The 25,532-nt window shown below is 45.3% G+C and overlaps 1 protein-coding gene across 2 annotated transcripts in view; it reads left to right on the forward strand.

The window, feature by feature from the left end:
• The first annotated feature begins 1,480 nt into the window (after positions 1–1,480).
• The window catches only part of KCNK10 (potassium two pore domain channel subfamily K member 10), a 156,976-nt gene continuing 132,924 nt past the window's right edge, over positions 1,481–25,532 (forward strand). Inside the window, exon 1 of one of the 2 annotated variants that reach the window (XM_003260855.4) lies at positions 1,481–2,041. In XM_003260855.4, the coding sequence (XP_003260903.2) occupies positions 2,002–2,041 (40 nt within the window). In that variant the 5' untranslated portion in view covers positions 1,481–2,001. Of the gene's footprint in view, positions 2,042–5,171; positions 5,711–25,532 lie in introns of those variants that run through there. The other variant, XM_003260854.4, reaches the window with a different exon arrangement.

Below are 25,532 nucleotides of genomic sequence, written 5' to 3' on the forward strand. Positions count from 1 at the left end.
TAAACAGAACAAGCAAATGCAATCTTTGGTTGGATCCTGCTTGTCTTAGTCCATTTTTGCTGGTTAGTTTATAAATAATGGAAATTTACTTCTCGTAGTTCTGGAGGTTGGGAAGTCCAAAACCAAGGCTTGTTCTCTGCTTCCAAGATAGCATCTCCTTGCTGTGTCCTCACATGACAGAAGGGCAGTAAGAGACAAGCTCATTCCCTCAAGCCCTTTTTTAAAAGGCGCCAATTCATAAGTGGGAGGGGAGTCCTCATGACCTAATCATCTCCTAGAGGCCTCACCTCTTAAGACAATTACATTGGAGAGTAAGTTTTAAATGAGTTTTAGAGAAACACATTCAAACTACAGCACTGGTTTTTACCAAACAACTGTAACTTTTCTGTGTGTTTGAAAATTTTCAAAGTAAATAGTGGAGGGGAAAAGCAAAAATATTCTAGCTCCATCTCTTTAAAAAATTACCTGGGATTATGGTTTGGTAGTAATCCAGAGAGAGAAAAACACTTTAAAACTTGTTCTATAAGAAGAAGGCCCGTAGCTCTGTACATTTTTGGTAAGATGTTTGGCACAATGCTTTATAGGAGCATAAAAATATAGTCCTAAGGGTTAAGATTTTAAATAGAGAAACTTATAGGGAAAGAGGATGCAGTTCCTGGTTATGAATCATGTCCATCAGCCTGACACCTTAATTACAACTTCTTTGGAGTTTATAGTATATTATCCTCATTAATCCCCAATTAGAGGTTTGAGTCATCAAAATAAATCTGCAGGACTTACACGCACAGAGTTCATTATGGAGCAGCCTAGCTTCATGCTTCCAGGTGTATGACATATGACACCCTCTGTCCTTTCACTTCTGATGTGTCTCTAGTTTTTCCAAGCCAAAAGCAGAGTCCAGGATTAGAGCAACATATATTTAAGGGTGTGTTTTTGCAGATGTCAGTTGGGACTAGAAAACAAATGTAGGCATGCTTAAACGCTGAGACCAATGTGGAAACTTCACAAGGTGGGGGTAGGGGGAAGAAAATTTCTGGTGGGGCACGTTTAATTTAACGTTAATGTATAACGCTATCAATTTTACCTCCACTGAGTGGGTATATGAAGGGGATGTTTGCGTGTCTGTGTGTATGTGTGTGTGGTAAAGGAGGGTGTGTGTGTGGCGGGGGGTATTTTCACAAAATGACATGGAAACCTGACTGCAGTTCTTTTGGGAAGAGGACTTGGAGGTGTCTTGGGGGTGGGGAAAAGATGGAAGACTGGGATTTCTTCTGGACTTCAGGGAAGAAGGATGAAACCAAAGGGAAACAATCCAAGGCAGATTAATGAAGTTAGTCTAATATTCGTGAATTCAAAGTAGATTCTAATCAGCCCATCTCCTCCCTCTTCTGTTTGCAGAACTGGCACTAAACAGGATTCCCCAAGCTGCTTCATCACTCCCTGCCATTCGCTGTCCCAGGAAATTCTCCTTCCTCGCCCCGGAATCCGTGTTCGACTCTTCTCTGGCTGAGCTGTTCATTGCCAGCCACCCCGAGACTCCCCACGCGGCAGGCATCGTCTCCTTCGGTCTCACAGCCACCCCGGGCCGGAGCGTGGGGAGGGTGTAAGGGAGCCAGCCAACTCGGGGAAACTTCGTTGCCAGAGATGACTGGGGTTTTCGGGCTTTCCCAGCCTTCCCATGCCGGGCCACACGGCATTCATTAAAGTGGTGGGGCAACTATTGCTGCGCTCCGGCCGGGCAGGTTTTGAGCTGCAGAGACCCGTGCGCCCGGCAGCAGCGCTTTGCCACAGAGTGGACCCAGGACGCGGCGGCCGCCAGCCCGGGTTTCCTGCTAGGGGACGGCGAGTGCAGGGAGACTTTGCGCCACGATGTTTTGTTTTCCTGCCGCAGGAACGCTAGGCAGTGTCTTTCCACCGGACTTAACCCGCCTGAAGCAATAGCCATGGAAGTTGCGGCGGCACAAAGGGAGACAGAACCGCTCGGCGCGGCATCTTTTTTGGATGTTTTTTCTCTACACAGACGACTTCATTCTTTCCTTGGGTAAGTGAAGTCCAGCTTGTAAATAACCAAAGGGTAGAACCCAAGGGGATGGAAGGGGATTGCAGTAGCCCAAAGGGCTAAGTTTTCTTGGGGGGGGTGTCTCCCTCCATCCCCACTCCATGCAGTCCACTCTAAATACGCAGTTGAGGAGTTGTGTTTGATTTCAGGCACGTTGTGGGAAACGGTACTGGGATTTATTTACCTAATTTTGGTGGATTTTTTTTGGGGGGGGTGGGTGGGTAACTTGTTTTTGTCTACATTCTGAGAAGGGAGAATGAAAGTGGAGGTGAGAGAAAGCTCCAGAGGTTGGAGGTGGGTAAAAGAAAGGAGGGGGCGGCATCCAGTGATTAAGCAGAGAGATCAACCTAAGGGCCAAGGCCTAGTGCAAGTCTTCAAGGCAGACCAGGAGCACTAGACACTGATCCTGCTCCCTACCCTAATAGAGTCTACCCCAACCTCCCCATCCCCAACCCTCCCCTTATAACCATCCTGCTGTTGCCATTCTGGGGAAGGTCATCATTACTCAGGGCCTCAAATAACTTTTAATGAGGACCTGCAACCTGTCTTGTACACAAGTGATGCTCAATAAATGTTTGTTGATTGGCCGAATGATGTTGCATCCTAAGGGTGCAGTTCCTGCCACAGGAATTTGCCTTGGACAGTGAACTAATTCCCCGATGCAGACCCCAGAACACAACCATACGTCAATTCATTTTGCAAAGGAGGAGGGCCTGGAGGCTTAGAAAATATCGTATTTAGACCTTCATTACCCAAACGAACCCATGGGACAGGTTCAGGGACAGATTCATGGGTCCGGGGACTGGATGAGCTCACAAGGTTCTGGCATGGAGAGCACGGACCTTTGTGTCATACAAACTTGGGTTTGAATCCTCATATCGTGACCTTGGGAATGTTTCTTTATCTCTCTGAGCCTTGATCTTCTCATCTGTAAAAGGAGGCCAGTTACAGCTTCTGCAAAATGATGTAACAAAGATGAATGGAGAGGAAATACGAGATGGCGAGGGGGAACTCAGTAAAGTCAATCTTGCCTCCCCATGCTCTGAGGACTCAGGAGAGGGTATCTTTCTCTGATGAAGCCCCTCTCTGGCTCTGATGCAGGCAAAAACATTGTATTGCAGTGACTGTGCTAGAGTCCAGCTGCCCATGAACGGTTAAAGAGAAGAGCGCAGAGGGAGGTTCGAAAGCCTTTCTTAGAAGCATCTCCCTCTGGACTTGAGAACAGAATTTACATACACACTGGTGTCTCGGGGCATGGCTGAGAGAAGCAGATTCCTTGTTTGTTTGATTTCTATGTCTTAGCCATCCTCCCAGTCCCAGTAGAGAGAGGCAAAGTGTGGTTACAGAGTCCAGGGAAGATGGTTCTGAAGCACGCAGGAGCCTGCCTAAAGGGCTGAAGAGTCAGAGTAGCACCATCAGATTGGTACCAGTTTTGCCTGAATGGGGTTTGCAGAGAATTCAGGGCTCCAGCCTGGGCTGCCTGTGATAGCCCAGTGACAAAGCACTCACCTTTCCCACAGACCACAGCGGACCTCTCTAGCTCTTTCTCTTGGACTCAGAAACCTTGATGTGATAGTGAGGGATGGATGGTGAGAAAGATGCTGCTGACATAGGGCTCCCCAGAAGCCTCAAGGTGCCCTAGAGTGGCATGCAACTCAGAGATCAGCTGCTAGTGTGGGATTTTAGGACCCCAGCTGGCAGGCATGGGAATGGGCTGGGCAATTTCTATACGTAAGTAAAGGCAACAACAATCTAACAGGACCTTATGGCACTAGATAGTAAGCCCCATGAAGGCAAGATCTCTGTCTTATTCTCTGCCATATGGCCAGCACATAGCACAGTGATGGCACCTGGAAGGGGTTCAATATATACGTTGAATGAACAACAAATTTTAGTAACCTTATCTGGAAGCCAGAGTAGGGGTTTAAACTATTTCCTATCCAACGCTGCAGCATGCAATCCATGTCTTCATTTAACAAGTATTTCTTGAGCATCTAGTACGTGTAAGGCTCCACTGCGAGGCATCCGAAGCAATTTGTCAGTATCATTCATGTTGATACTCAGAGTGACCCGTTCAAGAGCACCTCAGCACCACCTGGCTTTTCTGGAGACTGAGGCCCCACCACAAACCCCTGTGGGGTTTCAAGCAGGGTCAGTGAGAGGGCATTAGATGAATGCTCCAGGTTTAGCCCCTTTCCGGGAACAGGTCTGGGTCCCTTAGCATCTGCCCTGCTGGGTCCCACGATCCCGGGGCCGCCGCTTCCAGGAGCTGCCGAGTCTTGGCAACTCCGCTTTCCTCCGGGGCCGCCCTGCCTCTCTCAAGCCTCCTTTCCAGCCAGCGACCAGAGGCCCCAGTCCGGCTGCAGGTAGCTGGGGAAGGGACCAAGCTGCGCCTGGGGAGCGAGCTTCCCCGGGCAGGGAGAGCGCAGCAGACGCGGAGCGGTCCCAGAACAAAAGGCTCATGGCTGGCACGGGCCTCCTCGGAGTGCGGCGGGGACGTGGGTTCGGGACTCAGGCGAGAGAGCCAGGCGCGGGAGGAAAAAAAATGAAGTGAGAAAAGAGAAGGAGGGAGAGCCCAGGGTGAGAGCGGTGAAAAGAGGTGACCCGGAGGCTGAGGTCTGCGGCGGGGCCGCAGCGGCCCTTCCTCCGCCTCCTGCAGCGCCTTCCAGGCAACCAAGCGTGTCTCCGGCTGCAACTCCAGCAAGCGCGCCGCTGCCGCCTCCACGCCTGCCCGCCGGCCGGCCGAGCCAGTAAGTAGCGGTGCACCCGCCGCTCGCTCCCCGCCCCTCCGCGGCTTCCCCGCCACCGCCCACCGCCTCCCGCCGCCGGGTGGGCAAGTCCGCGGCCGCCTCCTGCTGCCCCGGGCCGGGTGCCGGAGGCTCAGCGCGCCTTCCCGGTTGGGCGCCTGGGTCCGCTGCTCGCCCTGCTCCCTCTTGCCGGGGCGCGGCGTCTGGGGCGCGCCGCGGGGAGGGTCGCCCTCGCCGCGCGCTCCCCGGGCGCCGCGCCACCCCTACATCCAATGGCTTTCGGGGAGCGGGAAGTGGAGGGCGTCGCCGGGGGCGAGGAGCCGCGGCCAGGGTGGGGCGTGTGCGCTCAGCGCGGCCGAGCGAGGCTGACGTGCCCGCCCAAGCGCGCGCCCGGGAGTGTGTGTGCGGGTGTGTGTGTGCGGGAGTGTGTGCGCACACGCCTTCGGGGGCTGGAGTGACACTGCAGTGGGCTTCTCCGTAGCCCCAGCCTTCAGGCTGCTCAGCCCCTAACCTGCCGGCACCGCTTTTGGGAAGCAGCTTGGCTCTTCCATCTTCCCAAGCCTTCCTCTCCATCTTTTCATCCACCCCTCGCCGATCTTACTTTTTCTTTTACCCACGGGGCCCCGGCCGGCCACCCCCTAGCCGGTGCAAACACCCAAGCTGTCTCCAGTTCTCCCCCAAGCTAATATTTTCCCACCTGTCTTTTTCTGGGGTTCCTCCACGAGCCAGTCCAAGGCTCCCCCAATCCTCGGAAATTGTTTTGTTGGACTGCTAAACCGAGGCGTGTAAAGCTTGAGGACTTTATTATTATTTGGGTTCTTTTCATTTCTTCCCCTTCTGGGCAACGGAGCAATGAAATTTCCAATTGAGACGCCAAGAAAACAGGTGAACTGGGATCCTAAAGGTGGGTATTTCCTACTTTTGGCTGCCCTCGCCCTGCCTCTGTCTCCGGCGTGTGCGCGCTTCCTTGAGTGGAAGCACTCTTGCTTCTGGCAGCGTGTGTCCTGAGGCTGGGAAATGCGCCTGGGAACTGCAGCGCGGGTGGGAGGAGGGCGGAGGCAGCGTGGGTTCCGAACCCAGATAATGCCTGTCATTACCACATAATCATTGTCCCTCCTAGATTGTCTCCAGATCTATTTAGATAGACCAAGCCGACTGTTTGGTTTGAAATTCCAAGTGTCGGTATTTGCTTTTGACTTTGAGTGTGCGAGTGTGTCTGTGTGTGTGTGTGTGTGTGTCCTTTGTTTCTGGTGATCTTTGTCTCTCTGGCAAATGGGTGGGGTGCCTCCCCCTGGACCTGGAGCTGCGCCGCATGCCCGGGTGTCCTCAGTGGGAAAGGTTTCCTGGCAGCAAGTGGGGCTCGAGTTGCAGCAGCCGTCCCTAGGGGTGGGCTCTTCTCGCAGGGCATGCAGAATAATGGAGCCCACAGGACCTCCTGAGTCTTCGTTCAATCTTATTACCAAACCTAGCAGCTAGTTAGGCTCAGGTCAGAGTAGAAGCAGGAGGAGGGGTGGTTTGTGAGAAGGGTGGGGCTGGCAAGGCATCGGGGAGGGGCACGAAGTGTGCCCGCCCAAGCAATGGTGTGGTTTGCATGCTTTTACGAATGTTGGACCAGGTTTCATCCACGCAAAAGGGAGCGATTAAGGCGGATTTGTGTGTGCCTAGCGTCGGCCACCGTGTCTGTAATTAGCATACAGATGTTAAGGCTCCGAGGGAATGATCAGTATGGGAGCAGAACAAGTTGGAACCGCGTGTCCAGTTGTGACAAGAATGCTCTTTAGCATTTCTCTTAGCTCATCTGACGACTGTGTCAGGCTAGGCAACGCCTCTGTGTGTATTGGGTTTGAAATTTGTTTATTTGGGGTGCATGTGTGTTTAATGATCTTTATGAGCGCATTTCTTCTTTTTCTCCAGACTGGAAAGAAGAAACCTTCTTATTTGTTGAGTAAATGTCTTAGGAATTGACTGGCTATTGAAGAGTGAGTGAAGAGATATTGCCTTTTTTAAACACCGAGGTTGTTACATCTTAAATGCAGCCCAAACCTTCTATTTTGTCTCTACTTGAAATCTCTGGAAATATGGAGGTGTGCCTTTGCTTTTTTGGGGGGAGAATCCCTGAAAAGCATTTTTGTTAAATACCTATTACATGCTAAGCACTGTCCTAAGCTCTGGAGATACAGTCAGAACAGGAAAGATAAAAGCTCTGACTTGGAATTTAGAGTGAGGCAGACAGACCTAAATCAATCATTGCATGGAGGAATGCATTATTCGAAGTTTATGTATGCTCCAGGGAGAGCATCAGAGGCTTAAGAAAGTGTCTGATAGAAGAGATTGACAGGGACCAGAGAAGGCTTCCCTGAGGACATGACACTTGGACTTAGGCCTGGAGGATGTATAGGAGTTAATTGTCTAAGGGGGAGGGGAATTGTTGCAGAAGGGGGAACAGCAAGTGCAAAGGGCCTGAGGCAGAAGAGGTATGTGTATTTGATGAACTGAAAGGAGGTTCCCATGGCTACTGAAGAGTGAGTGAAGAGGTATTGCCTTTTTTAAACACCCAGGCTGTTATACCATAAATACAGCACAAACCTTTCATTTTGTCTCTATTTGAAACCTCTGGAAATATAGAAGTGTGCCTTGGCTTTCTTTTGGGAAATCTCTGAAAAACGTATTTATCCCTAGCAGAGAGCAAGAGGGCTTGTGTTTTGAGATATGACTGGGGGATCCACAGGTGAGACCCCCGCCAAGCCTTGTGTTGTTGGAGATGGGGTAGGGTTGTGGGGTTGGAAGAGTATAGTATTTATCTTAAGTCAATGAAGAGTTTCAAGACGAGGAGTGACATGATTTGAACTAAGTTTCAAAACAAGTGCTGTGTGGCTCTTGTGGATGTAGGGGACCAGATACAATGGTAGCATGGGCCAGGGTGGTTGCTGTGGGCGTGGAGAAGCGGATGGAGCAGAGAGCTGTAGAGGACATGAAATCAACAGGCTTTGCACGAATAATGTGTGGAAGTGAAGTGAAGGAATTGGAATGACTGAGATGGCAGCCAGGGCAGGACCAGTCTTGAAGGAAAGCTCATGAGTTCAATCTAGGACTTGTTGAGTAGGACATGTCCCCAAGCCATCCAAGGGGTGTGTTAGGTGGGCAGCTGTCTAAATGCTGGGGTCAGGATCTTCAAGGAACTTTGGTACAGAGGGAGCACCGTGAGACTGATTTTGTGAAGCTGGCTTTGGGTTTTAAGGTACATTTCTGTATGATCATCATTCTATATATTCATGTTACAGTGATGAACACAGACGAATTTTACACATTTTACAGCCTGACACAGTGAAGAAAAGCATACAAATAGCACCTTCAGTTACAACCAATGGTGCTAAAAATGAAAAAACCTCAATAAAAATAACAACATTTAACGAGCAACCACTGCATGCCAGGTGCTTTATGTACATTATTTCATACAATTATTTTCACAATACTTATCTGATGGTATAAGTGTTATAGTCCCATTTGGCACTTGATTGCCATCATGACACCACTAATCTGCCTTCCAGTGGAGTTGCTCTGACTTTGTGCACAGTTGTTCCCAAAGGTAGGGGTGACAGTAGTCTTTTTCTAGCCAGGGGATGGAGGAGGGAAGAGAGTGGGAAGTGAGGTGGCATATCTCTTATCTCTATAGAATTATGTGCTAGGTGCTCTTCTAATGCTTTACATGTGTTAATTTAATCTTCACAAACATTTTAGGAGGAAGGTATTATCCTAAGTTTACAGATGAGTTAACTGAGGAACAGAGAGGTTGAGTAACTTGCCCAAGGTTGCACAGCTAATAGGACAAGATTAGAATCTGGGCTCTTAAACACTCTTCAAGTCTGTGTTTCTTATTGGGACTTTTGGTTTTTGCCTGGTAAGGTTTCCAAAGCTCAGGAAGTGGAGAAGCTTGTTGGGAGGAGGAAAAGGAGAAGAGAGAGGATGAAGAGGAAAAGGCATTGGAATAGGAGGAGGATAAAAGAGAGGAAGAGAAAGGAGAAAGGAGAAGAGGAGACAGTGACTCAACCTTACCCTACTCGTTCCTTTCTCTACTAACCTATTTAGACAATAATGTTTTCATTTCCATGTCTGATGGGCAAGTCAGTGACTACTGGACAGAGTTTGGGTCTGTATTTTGGAGGTTCTGGATTACACAGACCAAATGTGTTTAGCAGGGAAAAGACGAAGGGGAGCCCAGCAGTATTAGGGGAAAGTGGAGAGACAGTTCACATTACTTGGACTGTAGGATTTGTCTATCAACAGACATGACCCTTCAGGCGGAGGTGCTCTCATGGGTTGTGGAAGGCAGTTGTAATTATAATGTTTTTCTTACAGCCTTATTACCCTACAATTTAATAGCACAAAATGAAGGTGGTTTGAGAATAGATTGGTTTGGATAGCATTTGGGTGGATTAAGCAAAGCATTGTCAAGAGGTGTAGGTAAAAACAAGACCCAAGTGGAAAACGGTTCATCTCTGGTGAGCTATGGCCTTCCTTCATGTTCATGGAACAGAGCCTTCTATGAAGAGCGTTACTGTTTGTGTAGGACCTACCATGAGCAGATTGGTTCTGAGTCTTAGTCTTAGCTTTCATAGCAGAATTTACGTGCACTTTAAATCATCAGCATCATTTGTTGATGATTTTCTGCTTAAAATTGGTATTTACTTGCTGCTTATGTGTATTAAGATCTTTTTAAAACCAGTAAGATCTGCAAATAGTATTCCTCTCACTAGAGGCAAGCAGATGAATACAGTGTAAAAAAAACTTTGGATTTGGGGGCAAAATAATTAGGTTCTAAAAGCAGCTGTAGCAATACTTAGTTGTATGACTTTGGGCTGGTCAATGAGCTTTTCTGGGTTTCACTTCCCTTCCATGGAGAAAGGAGTCATTGCCTTTGCCTACCTCTTTGACTTTGTCTCTTCAACTTTCCCCATCTTGATCTGATCTTAGGGCCAGTTGGCTTCCTTTCATCCCTCAGATAGATCACACTTGCATCTGTCTGAGGGCCTTTGTGCTTGGAATTCCCACTGCTTATAATGCATTTCACATAGTTGGCTCCTTTCTGTCATTTGAATCTCAGCTCAAATGTCCTCTTGTTAGCAAGGGATTCCCTGTCTCATCTGAAAGACCTCTCCTCCTGTTCCCCAGCACCATCATTTTCTCTTATGTCACCTGTTCGATTGTCTTACTGGCACTTGTCATGATTTGAAACCATCTCACTTACTCACGGGTCACATTTGATGCCAGCCTCCTTTACTAGCATATGAGCTGCATGAGCAGGGACTTTCTCTGTCTTGTTTATTGCCATAACCCCAGTGCCCTGGAAAGTGCCTGGCACTCAACCCTTTGCTGAATGAATGGAAGGTTGGCAGGAAGGATTGGAGAGGACTGAAGGCTTTATGCCTCATGGAAATTGCAGGACGCCTCTAAGCTGTAAATGGCAAAGTACAAATAAGGAGAAAGGAAGAACATCCCCAAATAGTGGCATATCAGAAAGGACACTGATATTCCCGCTTTCTTGCAAGCTCCAGCTCACTCTAAACCTCCAGTGGGCTGTTTTCCTTCTTTTCTCGTCTTTGACCAGGAATAAGAAGGCTGAATAGAAGTGCAGTGAGGGTGGATGGGTGGACTAATCTATCCTGCTAAAGATATGGTCAGTGTCCAATAAATAATTTGGCTTATATTAGCTATTGGAGTGTGGCTATTTTTAGGCACTTTAATCCACTTAAGAAAGAAGCAAAGCTCTAGGAGTGGAGCTGGATTTTTTTTTAAATGCTGCACTTTTAGTGCACACTTTAATGCAAAATTCTGGAGAAGCCCATATCTTATGTGCATAGCACCTTTCAGTTTACAGAACACTTTTTAGGAATGATCTCATTTGTTCATTAAACAACCCTATTTTTGTAGGGATTCGACTCTTAGATTTACTGACAAATAAAGCAAGATGTAGAAAGGATAAATGATTTATATGGGAGCCCAAAGCAACAAACAGGCAGAGCTGGGGCTACCCTAGGCCTTTTGATGCTTACGTCCATGACAATTTCCTTCAAGCTTTCCTTCCTGCCAGCAAGTTTGTTCATTCCACTCTCTCCTGCTCTTTGTTATCCAAAAGTGTGTTCAAAGATTTCTCTGAGAGATTTAGGGGAAGCAGTCTCCCTGTTGATCAGTGAATCTTTAATTGATGGCTATTTTCAGCAGGTTGTACTTATTGTACAGGTCTACACTTTCATTCGATGAGCTCAGGTGAAGACCCTTAGATCTTCCTTCTGCCTGTACTGGCTAAAAGAATATTTTGGTCTTTCGTGAATGGGGGCCATTTTCAACTTGCTAGGTTGCTTAAGTGCTAGCTTTATTAATGTGTTTCCAAACATACATTTGCATAGCTTAGATTTCCTGGAAAGAAAATAATCTATTTTTGATTTAATATCCAATTTTCAGGAGATCAGTGTTCCAAACGGGATTTAAAATGTGCCAATATTACAATTATCCTCAAAAGTACCAAGGAACAGTGTTCCAAAGACTGTCTTGGCCAAGATTTGGTTCAGGCTTCTTTTCCAGCAGTGTCTAAGGAGCTTCACCATCCTTTTGCCAATCCCAGTGATCACTGGGTTGAATTAAGACTGAGCAGGTTGACTTTGCTATTCCAAGCCATTTCCAAAACGTCTGTACTTTGGCTCCATATGAGCCCCACCTTAAATCTGATGCATTTAAAAAACATAGTATAGTCTTTCCCCTCATTAGGAAACTTCAACCACAACTGAGATATGGTGTGAAGTATATTTAATATAGGCACAGTGAGCTAGTGATTTCCTTTATACTTTTAGTCTACAGGAAATTAGAGGAAGAGTTTAATGATAAAATAGAAAGAAGCCATTCTACTGATAGCCAGTTAGGAAGTTTCAGTTTGGACAGCTCCCTTGGCTGATGCAGAAAGGTGGATAAAAGTGACAATCTTTTTCTGTACTCTGATTCTTATGAAGGGCACCTACTGGATGATCCAGATGAGGTTAGAGTTAGTTAGGGGCTTAGCTCTGCATGGCTTGTTTACAGAATCTACCTAAATGTGGCACTAGGAGTGTGGTCACCCTGTTGGTTCCACCCACCTGGAGAATCATGGAGGTCAAAGGGACCTTCCACTTCTGGGGTCTGGTCCTAGGGGTACTCTCAGTGGAGACTTTACAGTTTATCTATGTCTGGCTCATTACCATCACCTAGAATGAGGAAATAAAGACCTCATATTTACTTGCTAGAACATCTATTTGTCATTTGCAGCCACAGTTTAAGATTTTTTTTTCTCCCTTGTGAGTGTCTAGGACTGAGTACTCTGAATTGAAAATGAAACCTGACTTCCTAATCCTCCATTTAGGGTTGAAGGGAGGGAGTAAGGGCCGTAATCACTGGCAGGGGAGGGCACGGTCATGAGGGAGCATTGCATTCTTTTCCTTTGCCATTCCCAGAGCCAGGGAGGTGGGGAAGGGGGTGGGCATTGGAGGTAGTGGGGACGAGGCTGGGGGGTGGATAGGATTTCAGGAGATTTTAGGTTTTGTATTACTGATAATTTCTAGTCTCATCACTTACCCTTTCCATGGAGATAACTTTGTAGCAGAGTGGAATGGTGGGGAAACAAGACCAGAAAGGTAAACATAGGATTTACTGCCATACATAAGCCAGGTGATCACAGGGAAATTTTCTTTCATTCCTCCCTTCCTTCTTTTCTTCATTCCTTTTTTCCCTCTTGACCCCCGCCCCCCCAAAATCCTGCAGAGTTTTGATCTCAATTGCTCTCGCTTGAGCAAAGGGTCCTTTCTCCCATACTCAACTACCCAGTGTGGTGGGGCTGGTGGTATTTACAGTTTAAAAAGAGTTGCTTGAATAGAAAATGAAAATTTGGTCAGGTGATGGAGAGCCTGGAAGTCATGGTCACCTTTGCAGACGCCTAAAACACCAATATTCATAATTTTGACATGCAAGCTACCAACAATTTTACTACCAAGAAAATGAGTTTCTTATGTGCAAGCAGAACTCGAGATCCCCTAAATAATCACACACCAAATATTTAGCATGATAAAGATAAATAGTATAACTTACTAAATTTAATGTGATATGAGCCTGACAGGTAGAATAGAGATGCTTGATATTAGGTGTGATAAAAGATTTGACATCAAACATTCACTTACTTCGTCCTCTGAGACAAAAGTCAGGCACCAAGTGTTTAAGAAAAATTGATGGAAGGAAAAGCTTAGAGATGAATAAAGTCTATTTATTAATTTATATTTTTCTCTGAAAATTGGGGAGTGTTGTTACCCATGTTAACCGTGGACCAACCTGGGCCAGCTCCTGGATTCTACTGGCTGAGAATGTTGCTTTAGGCCAAAGGAATTTATCCCCAGTGGTGGAATTTGAGGCCATATGGGAGGTGATTATGATAGATCTGGTTCGGCCTATACATTCTTATAATAACCTGAAAGGAGATTAAATACATGTTATAGTCATTTAACCTAGACTCCAAGCAAAATGTCACCCTCTGTACAGTATAGGAGCTTAGGATAGGAGACCTGGTTTCTAGGGCTGGCGCAGCCACTCGTTTAGAAAAGGAGGGAGTTGAGTTGTTGGTTATTGAGATCCCTTCCTTCCCTGATAGTCTTAGATTGCCTAAGTCCTAATCCAAGCATGATTTACTAGAGGCTGATTTGGGAACATCGCTTCATTTTTCTGTGACTTGGTATCTTCATCTGCAAGATAGAGATAATTACAGCTATTACTTCTTTGGTTTGTTATGTGGATTACATAAAGTGATACATGCAAAGCTCTTAGAAGAATGCTAGATCATCGTAAAGGCTCCATGAGTGGTACCTGCATTATGCTGTTCTCACAGTTGCAGGAGGCAGCCTGTGAAGTCAGGGCAGCCTCCAGTTCAGCCTCTTGGAAGCATCTGGTTCACTGTCTGGATCATCCAGGAGGTGGTCCATAGCAGAGCACAACCCTCCTGATACTCTGGTACAGACTCTTAGTATTCTTAGTTCAGATTTAAACAACCTAGGCTGTCCTGATTAAGTCAGAGAAAAGACCAGTGAAAGAACATGGCTTGGAATCACAGTATTTGAGTCTGAGTTAATGTACCAATTTTATTAGCAGTGTATCATAGTCGATTTCAGCTGCTTTAATAAAATTCCATAAACTAGATACATTATAGACAATAGAAATTTATTTCTCAGTGTTCTGGAGGCTGGGAGGTCCAAGATCAAGGCACTGGTAGATTTGGCATCTGGTGAGGGCCCGCTTTTCAGCTCATAGATGGTGCCTTCTTGCTGTGTCCTTACATGGTGGAAAAAGTGATGGGTCTTTCTTGGGCTTCTTTGATAAGTGCACTAATCCTAATCATGAAGGCTCCATGCCCATGACCTAATTACCTTCCAAAGGCCCCATCTCCTAATAACATGACCTTTGGGGTTAGGATTTCAACATATGAATTCTGGGGGGACACATTCAGACCATAACACTGTGTGAACTTGGCCAAGTCACTTAACCTTTTGTAGCCTTAGTTTTCTTTTGGGTAAAATAAAGATCACAATAACAACCACTTCACAACTGCTGAGGTGATCAAATGAGACAAATGTGAATAAACTTCATAAACTGTTAAATTCCAGACCAACATTTTCCAAAATGTGTTCTATGAGACATAAGCTAGACTCATCAGATACTCTGAGAAGAAAAGTGGTGTCATGGTAAAGTTGGTTTGCAGGATGATACGTGCTCAGTCATTCCTAGAGAGTCATCGTGCATGTTAGCATGTTACTGTATTATTGTGTAACAAATAACCCCAACATTTAGTGGCTTAAATCAATATAAACATTTATTATCTCATAAGTTCTGTGGATAAATAATTCAGGGATAGTTTAGTTGGGTGGTCTGACTAGGAGTCTGTCACTGATTGTGGTCAGATGTTGTCTGGGCTGCTGTCATCTAATGGCTTGACTGGGGCAGGAGGATCTGTCTCCAAGATGGTGCACTCATGTGACTTGCAAATTGCTGCTGGTTGTTGGGGAGAGGACTCATTTCCTGCCAATGTGGGCCTGTCCATGGGATGCTTATGTATACTCATATGTGACATGGTGGCTGGCTTCCCCAAGAACAAGTGATTCAAGAGAGAACAAGGTGGAATTGGCAACACTTTTTATGACTTAACTTCAAAAATCACATATTGTTACCACCACCACATTCTTTTCATTAGACACCAGTCACTAAAGTTAGTCCATATCTGGGGAGGGGTGGGGGTGATCACATTCATATTGGAAGGGAGACATGTCAAAGAATTTGAAGACATATTGAAAAATCACCATAATAATTTTTTCCTATCATTTATTGAATAGGCACCACGTGCTAGGCTAAATGCATTATAGTTATTATCTCATATAATCCTATTCATAATCCAAAGAAATAGGTGAAATTATTATCTCTGCTTTCTGAATGAGGAGGCTGAGGCCTATAGAGCTTAAGTAACTTGCCCAAAGTTACCTAGTCGTGCTACGACTTGAACCCGGGTCTGTCTGATTTAATGCCTGAACTCTTACCTCTGCCTCATACACCTCTCTCTGATAATCCTGTAGTTCAGAAGTCTGTTTAATTTTGTTTAAGCTTGCATTTTCTACTTAACCACAGAATGATGATTCATTTAACTCCATTTTTACCCTTTCATTTACCAACGGCTTGAAACATTATTCTAGAAAGACAGTGAGCATGATGATGATTTATGTATAATATGAACATATGGTCTTATAATAGATCCCAGCATACCTATCAGTCCAAACTTTTTGTATTATTCAAATACTGGAAGTGTCTATTGAGCCTGTCTTGTGTGGGCACCATGCTATGTGTAAATCTGTAAACATTAATTAAAAAAAAAGACCCCATAATCCACCCTATTTTTTCTGACTGTGATAACTCATGGTCCCACTTCTCTTACAGAGTCCCTTTCTTTGCAATGTCCCTTCTTTTACAGATTCAGTGACTGACAACTTAACTTTCTTGGGTAAAGCCAGAAAAACAGGATGGCCTCCAGGCCGAGCAGTAGAAATGCTGGGGAATGGGGTGTCTGGTGTGTGTCTGGTGTGTTCCTGCAGTGCCTGCAGGCCATGTGTCTGTATGGTGACTGAAACGCAAGTCGGCACCCAGCCAAGATGGCAGGGACCGTGTGCCTGGGGGTGACGGCAAACACACAGCGAGAAGCTGCTGATGGAGGGAGGACCGTTAGCACTCCTTGTCATATTTTGAGTAAACATTTTTTTGACAATCTTGTTGCTTTTTCTGTACAGTCTTGAGAAAATGATTTCCAGGAAGCAGGATGCATCCAATGCCTTAGAGGTTCCCATGTTTCCAAACATTACATGCCTGGCTGATTCCTGAGGCAGTTTTGTATTCTGAAGGAAGTTTTGGAGCTTCTGTGTTCTGGGCAGAGGCGAGTGAATATGGTTTCTTTTGAGTAGCACTGTGGACTTGAGAATGATCAGGAGCTGGACATTGTTGAATATGTCACTTACTACATAAAACGGCAAAGACAGGGTCTGGGACAGGGTGAGAGTGTGTTGAATGGCGCTGCCTGGGGCCCCAGTCACATTCAGGAGCCAGCATTGATGGCATCTGTAACCATAGTGACGAAGAGTGGAAAAAGTCTCAGGATGCCAAGACGCCACTGTGCCCCCCTTCTGGTTCTGTTGTTTTCCCCTCTATTCTTTCATCCAGAAATTCCCCCCTCCCTGCCCCCAACCACCCTGACAAGGGACCGACTTTCAGGGTGGTTTCTACACTGGTGATTTTAACTTCCTACTAACTCAACACTTCCTGCGGCCCCTTTTTCAATTCTGAGATCCACAAGGATTCATTATGATCCAGACTAAGCCTCATGCACCTGATTTCTTCCGCTTTTCCATTTTTACTGTGAAAATTGGTCCTAAGTCATGTAGTATACATACTCTAGACTTATTTACAGCTGGGCATAACCACGGTGGCTCATGGCACTCAAAGTTTCCAGAAACACTCCCTCACTTACAGTCTGGTATAGATCATGAGATTTTTTAGATGTGTTTTAAATGAACAGAGAAAGGCAATGAGGCAAAGGAAAGAGAGCCGTGGTCTCTTGTTTGGAGATGTGGGTTTTGGTGCTGGTTGGAAAGTGAGGTGTGGCATGGCGCTTGAGGGTGGGGAGAGGTGGGTGATGCTCAGGTCATGTAGGGCATAGTAGGTCTTACTAAGGAACTCTTTTTTTCTGAGAATAACAGGAATGTCTTGATTGATTTGAAGTGGGAGGATGACACAATCAGATTTTTAAAAGATTATTTAAATCGCTAATAAATCAAATGATTGCTTCAGCGAATGTTTGCAGAGGATACTTAACTGTGTGACAGGCATGGTGCTGGCCTTACCTGGGGTATTTGTGTATTCTTGTAGGAATCCTACATAAAAGCTGTTAAAATATTTTTACAGAAAAAAGCTTTTCTTGACATCTTTGAATTACGACAACCAATTCCAAACTTCTGGTTGCAAATGGGAGGTGTATCTTAAAGCAATGGCGATTGCATTTTCAATTTCTCTTCATTAAAATGATATTTTCCCTGGCTTTGTTACATGACCCTTGATTCTGTGACAATTTGCATATCTAGAGTCGATGAATCAATAAATGCAAAGCTGTGGTGCGCTTGCTCATATTCTGTTATATTTCAGATGCCTTTTGGAAGCATGTGCCTCTCAGTTCATCATAATGCGCCTGATAAAATTGCCCCCTCCATACTAGCTGTCACTTTGTTCCTGGTGTGTCCAGAGGTATTGTAACATTGGGGCATTCTCCTTTGACTCTAATGGGACCCCCTGCTAGTTGTGTTCTTGTGGCCTCAGCTTGGAAGGCCTCCCAAAAGCCTGAATTAATGAAAGCTTCTGATGTGCCGATCCCTTTCTCTGGCAGGGTGAGAACGCAGTTTCTATAGGAGCGTGAATGCCTGCTGGTCAGGCAATAATCTCCGCATTCAGCCTCAGTATTAAAGACAGGCAGAGTAGACAGCCACAGGGGGTGGGATTTGAGGAGCCCTGTAAAGTCCCTCTCCACAGCTGACACACACCACTCCTTCCCATGACTATCAGGATGCCTGCAATCTTAACAGTTACTTTATTCATTGGCTGTTGTCACTCATCCATCTGGTTATTCCATAAACACTTAGCGAGTGAGTGCCTGAAGAAATGGGGCTAGGCATTTGACACAGAAAGATGAAAAAGACCTGAGGCATGTACCCAAAGAAGTCACAGCCTAGCCACTGAGACAGGTGCATCATCAAGTAATTATGATACACCATGGTAAATGCATTGATAGAGATACGGATTAAAACGTCAGCTCCAGAACACTCTTGTTAGCATGCAAATGTAGTTCCTCAGGGTAACAAACTAATTTCCAATTACCCGTGGGTACAGCCAAATTAATAGTTCCTATGAGAGAACTGGACCAAGAGAGAACAGAACCAGGGACTGATATGTATTGATAGGCTGGTGTCAAGTGGGAAGGGGAGAAGTCAGGTGCTGTGTAGGGAGCAGACTGTGAGCTCTGGAGGGCGGAAGTGCCAGGAAAGTCACTGAAAGCAACTTTTCATTTGTGCAAATGTTGTTCAGAGGTTGCTCTGCTCATGTTAAACTCACTGTATAAATTGGAAGGAACTTTTGAGATATCCAAGTCCATTGAGGCTTCTTAGGGCAACATTGAATCTAGATTGGTCAAGTGACTTGTGCTTGCCCAGACAGCAAAAAGGGGACAAAGCATAATATGAACCCATAATGCTAACCTTCATTATTCAACAGTGATGCTTATGGTAATACCAACAGGTGTTGGGGCCTTTTATTAATTTTTATTTTTAGTTTTTTATTTTTCTGAGACAAGATCTTGATTTGTCGCCCGGGCTGGAGTGCAGTGGTGCAATCACAGCTCACTGCAGCCTTGACCTCCTGGGCTTAATCAATCCTCCCACCTCAGCCTCCTGAGTAGCTGAGACTATAGGCATGTGTCCCCAGACTTGGCAAATTTATGCATTTTTTGTAGAGATGGGATTTTGCCATGTTGCCCAGGCTGGTCTCGAACTCCTGAGCTCAAGCAATCCACCTACCTCGGCTTCCCAAAGTGCTGGAATTACTGGTGTGAGCCACCGTGCCCTGCCTGCTTGAGCCTTTTTTTCTATTCTCCCTCCTATGGGAAAAAGAATCGAGAAAGAGCAGTAGGCTCTACTAGAGTCTGGAGCATATCGGTTCTGAGATTTCAAATTAAATTCTCTATGTCTGCAGCAAGTACAAACGTGAGTGTATATTCAGCCTCTTGAAGAAGACATCTATCCATTTCTTCAGTGAATATTTGCCCGGTGTCTTCTTCGTGACAGGCACTGTCGTAGGCCCTGGAGGTACAGCAATAAACAAGACGAAGTCTCTGCCCTCCTGAAACTAACCATTTAGCCAAGGCTTAGCATCTCTTACACTCACGTCAACTTCTGCATTTTAGAAATCTGTTTCAGGCACACATTTGACAAGTAAAGAGGTTCCAAAAATACGTTAATAAAGATGAAAATGAGGCCATTCTGATATTCCATTGCTTGGCAAAAATGCTTAATATGGGAATTTAATATGGAATGGGTGCTGATGCTGCCGAAGGTGATGACATTCTGTTAGAAAATTCAGTGATTTCAAAGAAGGCCTCAGAGCTGCCTAGTTTGTAATTAGATATTTTGAAGATATTTTGAAGTTTCCCAACTTGAGAACTCTGCGGCTTGTGCATGTATACTGGGACGAGATTGGAGTTTGAGTCTCTTCCATGATGATGGCATGTAAATTAATCTCCAAGGAATTGCAAGATGCTGAAATGTGAGGTACTTGAGTACACATTGCATGAGTGCACACAAGTGTGCTTGTGTCTGGATGCATGTGCACACGTGCACACACATACACTCTAGCAGACAGTAACTTTTTGCCACACGTGATTTCCAAAGTGTCTGAATTTACATGTCTTTTGAGTAGGAGGAAATTAGGGCTTTTGTCTGTTATATGCCTTGCAGTCTCTTGGCCTTATCTGGGCTGCTGGGGCAGAATGAGGCCAACAGAGAACCAAGGATGCCAGTCTAGGTCACAAGGGCTTAAGGAAGCAGCAGATGGTTGGACTGACTGGGGTGTCCATTAAGAATCCAGGGGTAGTGAGAGTCTTACCTGGAGTTTGAGGCCGCACTTCCACTGCCAGGACTCTCAGCTGAGTGGCTGGAAGAGACTTGTAGGAGCCATCCTTCCAGTATCTATCATGGGTTTCTGCTCTGTTTCAAGCTCATCCTAGTGATCGAGGGAACCTTGACTGGGGGTGCTGATGATTATTAACAGTGGCCATACTCCCATGGCTGCCGCTGGAGATGAAGTGTTTGATGAGAAGATGTGCAAGAGCTCAGGTGTGCCCCACCAGCTCTGCCACTCCCAAGCTGCCGAACTTAGGCACTAACTTACCTCTCTGTGTCTGTTTCCCAACTTGAGAACCGGAAGTGATAAAAGTACCTACTCCCTAGGGAGTAGGTATGGTTAAATGATAACTCTTAAATGAGACCATGCACACAAAGAGCAGAGCACAGTGCCTGGCACATAGGAGGCACCTAATAAACATCAATGATGCTGCTACTGGTAACACCCATTTGCTGAGGGTCTTCAGTGGCTCAGGCACAGTACTTAGTGCTTAATGTATAATATGTGATTTATTCTTCACAGTAGCCTGAGTCACTTGCTTGTTCTTCTGGTTAATATCCTAATGTTTAGCCAACCAACTTAGATGCTCATGACTTCCAAAGGATCTGCATGTAACAAGGGCTCCATGTCTATTTTTAAAAAATAAGAGCTTTATTAAGATATAATTTACATACCATAAAATTACCTATTTAAAATGTACAATTCAGTGGTTTTTAGTATATTCACAGAGTTGTGCAATCATCATCACTATCTAATTGTAGAAAATTTTCATGACTCCAAAAAGAAACTCTATATCCATTAGCAGTCACTCCCCATTTTATCTCTCCCAGTCCCTGGCAAGCATGAATTTTCTTTCTGTCTCTATGGATTTGCCTATTTTGGGCATTTCATGTAAATGGCATCATACAACATGTAGGTTTGTGTGTGTGTGTGTGTGTGTGTGTGTGATCAGCTTCTTTCACATCACATAATGCTTTCAAGGTTCACTCATGTGGCATCCATATCTATTTTGAATGAAGAATGAAGACAATCATCTGAGACAGTTGTATTAGTCCATTTGGAAGATGAGAAACTGAGGCTGAGAGTGTGTATGTAATTTGCTCATGGCCACCCATCTTGAAAGTGCTTGAGCTGGGATTTGTGCTCAGGTCCATCTTGGCTCCAAGGCAAGACCTTGGCCTTCTCATCCACTCACTGGTCTCTGGTTGGACCTCTGCATCATGCTGAACACCATTTCTATAGAGATGGGTGTGTCCCACTGGGTGTGGACATCCTGAGGAATTGCTGTGGTTGCAAGAACTCTGATATTTTCCATCTACCTTTAAGGAGGTATGGTTTCATGTCTGTATACTCACATAGTGTTGGCCAGTCTAATTCTTTTATCCATTTCCTAAGGGTTATGATATGAACTTGGAAAGTTACAGAAACGAAAATGATAGGAGAAATATTCTTTCTGGGTTGGAAACCCGGCAACTAGTCACTCAATATGATGGAGAAAATGTCATCCTTCCTGTCTTGTCTTCAGTAATAGATTGTAATGAAACACTATGGTGTCTTAGGTGGCTCCCCTCCTGCCCCGTGTCCACTCCCCCCACCCCAGTGCTTTTCTGGAGACATGAGATGGTGTATCCCTTCCTCAGTTGCTGTGATAGCAGTGGGGATGATGGGGACAGGTATTCATGGAAGGAAAAGGCCTGGTACCAGCGGGCTCTTGGGCAGGGATGTGTGTCTTCACTTGATCATCAGGGAATGAGCTATCATGATGACAGAGCACATCCTATGAAGTACAAATCTTCCCCCACATTTCCCCAAAATTACTTTTGTCCTGCTCTGTTCTCTCACATGCTATTCTAGGGAAAAGGTCCCATTTTATCATTAAAATGCAAATGAGATTTCCATCTTGCTTCTACCAAAGAAGGAGGGAAATAACCTATACAAACACCATGAAACCTTACTTTGACTTAAAACTAGTGGAAATTGGCCCCTGAATCAGATAATTAGCTGAAAGTACGTGAACAATTTAGGCCTCCAGTAGCGGATATGTGCTTGTTGTATAGGAATTTTGTCTACCATGGATTTCTCATGGAAGTGGCCCCATTCCTGCTCTGGGTTTATGTAAGACTTTCAGCAGCAGCCCAGTCTGATGTAGCAGATGTTCCAGTGCCTGTCCCTATCCTCCTGCTCGCACCAATTCAGCTCATGCTGGCTCACTTCAGACTGCCAGCTTGGCATTTTTTTTTGTCTTTTTCTTGACTGAGCCTACTTTGCTGCTCCCATGAGAGGCAGGAAGTGTTGGGGAATTAGTGGACCCCAGGAGGAGCCCTCAACCAATAACTGATGGAAGATGGTGCGTAAACCCCCCAATTCCCTCAGCCTTGGGTAGGATAACTCAGGAATATGGTTTACATGGGGTCCCAGTTTCCCCTGTAGGAAAAATTCCATTGGGCGACAGCAGTAGCTAGTTAGAAACTGCACCTTTTATTGGTTTTCTTGGCTGCCTTCCCAGCTCTTTCTCTTTTCTCTAATTCCCTACTGGCAATTTCTTCACTTCCCAAACAAACCACTTGTGCTCAAATCATAATTGTAGGATCAGCTTCTGGGGAAACCCAAATGAAGACATATGGTACAGCTTCCCTCTTTTCTTGCCTTTCTGCCTTCTGCCTCAATCAGTTAGCTTTGATGGTGGGAGTCAGGGGATGCTCAACCTCTCAGGCAGGCTAATGGCTCTCAGGAGACACAATCCACAGCTGATTGGCAGTTTTCTCCCCCAGACATCTTCAGAACAAACCCTGGTGCTGGTGAGTGATCCACGTAGCATGAAAAGAGAGGGTAAAGCTTGATGAGGCATGTTCCAGTCTCATCAAACTATTTTGTTTCCATAATTTTCCTTCTCAGAAAAGGGCAGAATCAAGTACAGTTGATTCTCATCATTTATGGTAATTCTTGTGTTTTATAAAGTTGCTGTAAATCCTGAATTAGCAAATAGCGAACCATTGCTTTTAGGGGAAATATACGGTTAGGTTCCTGTGAGCCTCTAGTCACAACATTTTCTTCTTCTTTTTTTCTTTTTTTTTTTTTTTTTTTTTTTTGAGATAGGGTCTTGTTCTGTCACCCAGGTGGGAGTGCAATGGCGCGATCTTGGCTCACTGCAACCTCCACCTCCCAGGTTCAAGCGATTCTCCCACTTCAGCCTACCGAGTAGCTGGGACTACAGGCATGCACCACCATATCTGGCTAACTTTTGTATTTTTTGGTAGAGATGGATTTCACCACATTGGCCAGCCTTGTCTCAAACTCCTGACCTCAGGTGATCTGCCCGCCTTGGCCTCCCGAAGTGCTGGGATTATAGGCATGAGCCATTGCACCCGCTCAGGTCACATTTTCATCAACTAAATAGATAACCTTGTTGTATGTGTGTTTCTGTTTAAAGACGTCTTATTTTATATATATTGTGGATTTGTTAGCATTGAACTCACAGCCACAGCACTGTGACTCATTTCTGAACAAAGTTAGTTATCTAACACACATATTTTCTCCATAAGGCACCTCGCATCTTGCACTTAGGAACACTGGATAGCACTTCAGCATTGCACTTAGGGGTGATTTTAAACAGTGCAAGCCCCAACAAAAAAGCACAAAATGTGAAAAGCATGGCACTAAATAGATCACACAATGGACACTTGCTTACAGCATGAGTGCTGGAACAAGAAGGCAGAGCGTTGCCTTGTTCAACCTCAGCTGAGGACATGTGCATTGGGTGACTCAAACTTTTTTCACTGCTCTGTGCATGACTGTGAATGACTGCAGAACACCATGAATATTGATTTGATTTTGGGGTTACAAATAAATTTTAGCAAGTAGAAGAATTTGCAAATATATATTCGGTGAATAATGAGGGTCAGTTGTCTTTCTTACCTCATTACAGTAAGACTGCTTCAATTCAGTATTTTTATTTCATTTTATTTTGTTTTTGAGAGGTAGGGTCTTGCTGTGTCACCCAGGCTGGAGTGCAGTGGTGTGATCCTAGCTCACTGCAGCCTCAAACTCCTGGGCTCAAGTGATCCTCCTGCCTCAGCCTCCTGAATAGCTAGGACTACAGGAACATGCCAGTACACCTGGCTAATTTATTTATTTATTTTTTTTTGTGGAGACGGCCTCCCTATGTTGCCCAGGCTGGTCTCCAACTCCTGTTTTCAAGCCATCCCCCCTTCACTCTCCCAAAATGCAATTCAGTATATTTATTAAACGTGTGTTCCAGGCTCTTTGATTGCTATTGAGATGCTAATGAGATGGTCCGTGTCATTAAAGAGCGTCCTTTCTGGTGGCACAAGGAACTCAAATTATAACACAAGACAGAATACCTCCTCCAGAAGAGAGTTCTGTGAAAGCGTGAAGGAGAGACTTGAGTGTGCGATTCAGGAGGGACTTCACATTGGAGGGAGTTTTTTTTAGATAGGTCTTGAGAAACATTTTACATTTTGAACACCTCATACATCATTGAAAAAAAAAAAAAAGAAGCAATTGGTCGAAATAATTTCATTTCCCCAGATCAAGTCTGCTAGGTTACCTGCATCTGCACCCACCAGTCCCACCTTGATTCCTCTCTGGATGAAGGGCGTCTTTTCCTATCTAAGGCCGTCCTTTCTGCTTATGCTGGGGACTCCTTTGCTCTTTGGGGCATCCTCTCTTCTCCTGGGGAACTGATCTCTCCCTCTCTACTTGAATATTCCTACTAGTGTATACATGGGCTTCCGTGTCATCCCCCTTGATCCTGCATTGCCACCAGCCACCCCTCATTCCTTTAAGCCTTTCACAGCAAAATTTCTGGAAAGAGTGGTCTGAAGTCACCGTCCCCACTTCCTCCCCTCACATTCTTTCTAAGCCACCACCACTTTACGGGGGCTGCTCCTTTGGAGGCCACTTATGGACATTGCATCACCTTTCTGTCCTTTTATCTTAAGTACCAATTAGGATGCTTTCAGCTGCCTATTGCAGAATGTCCTGATACAAGTGGCTTACACAATACGGACGTTGACTGTTAAGAGAGTTAACGTTCTCACTGAACAAGGGTGTTCCAGGCTTGGCTTGGCTGTTTCATAACACCTTCAAGGCCCCAGACTTCAGTTTCCTGCCCTGACTCTCTTGATCACATCAGCAGATATTATGTTGTCTAAAAGCAGGGAAGGGAGTGAAGTGGTCTGTATGTTTTTGTTTTTATCATGGAGGATTTTTTTTTCCCTGCAAGCCCCATGCACATTTTTAAAATATCACCCCCTAAACTCATCCCTGGCAAAGGGGGATGGTATTATCCTTATTGGCCTGGACCAATTAAGATTCATCCCCTGAGTCTGTGAATGGGACCCATCTTCTTTGAAATGTTGTCATTTAACCAAAATTGGATCTGTTATTAAGGAAGGGGGTGACAGTGCCAGGCAGTGTCTGCCGCATTTTCCCTGACCCTTCCC

The sequence above is a fragment of the Nomascus leucogenys genome, chromosome 22a (genome assembly GCF_006542625.1).
Source record: "Nomascus leucogenys isolate Asia chromosome 22a, Asia_NLE_v1, whole genome shotgun sequence".
Lineage (NCBI taxonomy): Eukaryota > Metazoa > Chordata > Mammalia > Primates > Hylobatidae > Nomascus > Nomascus leucogenys.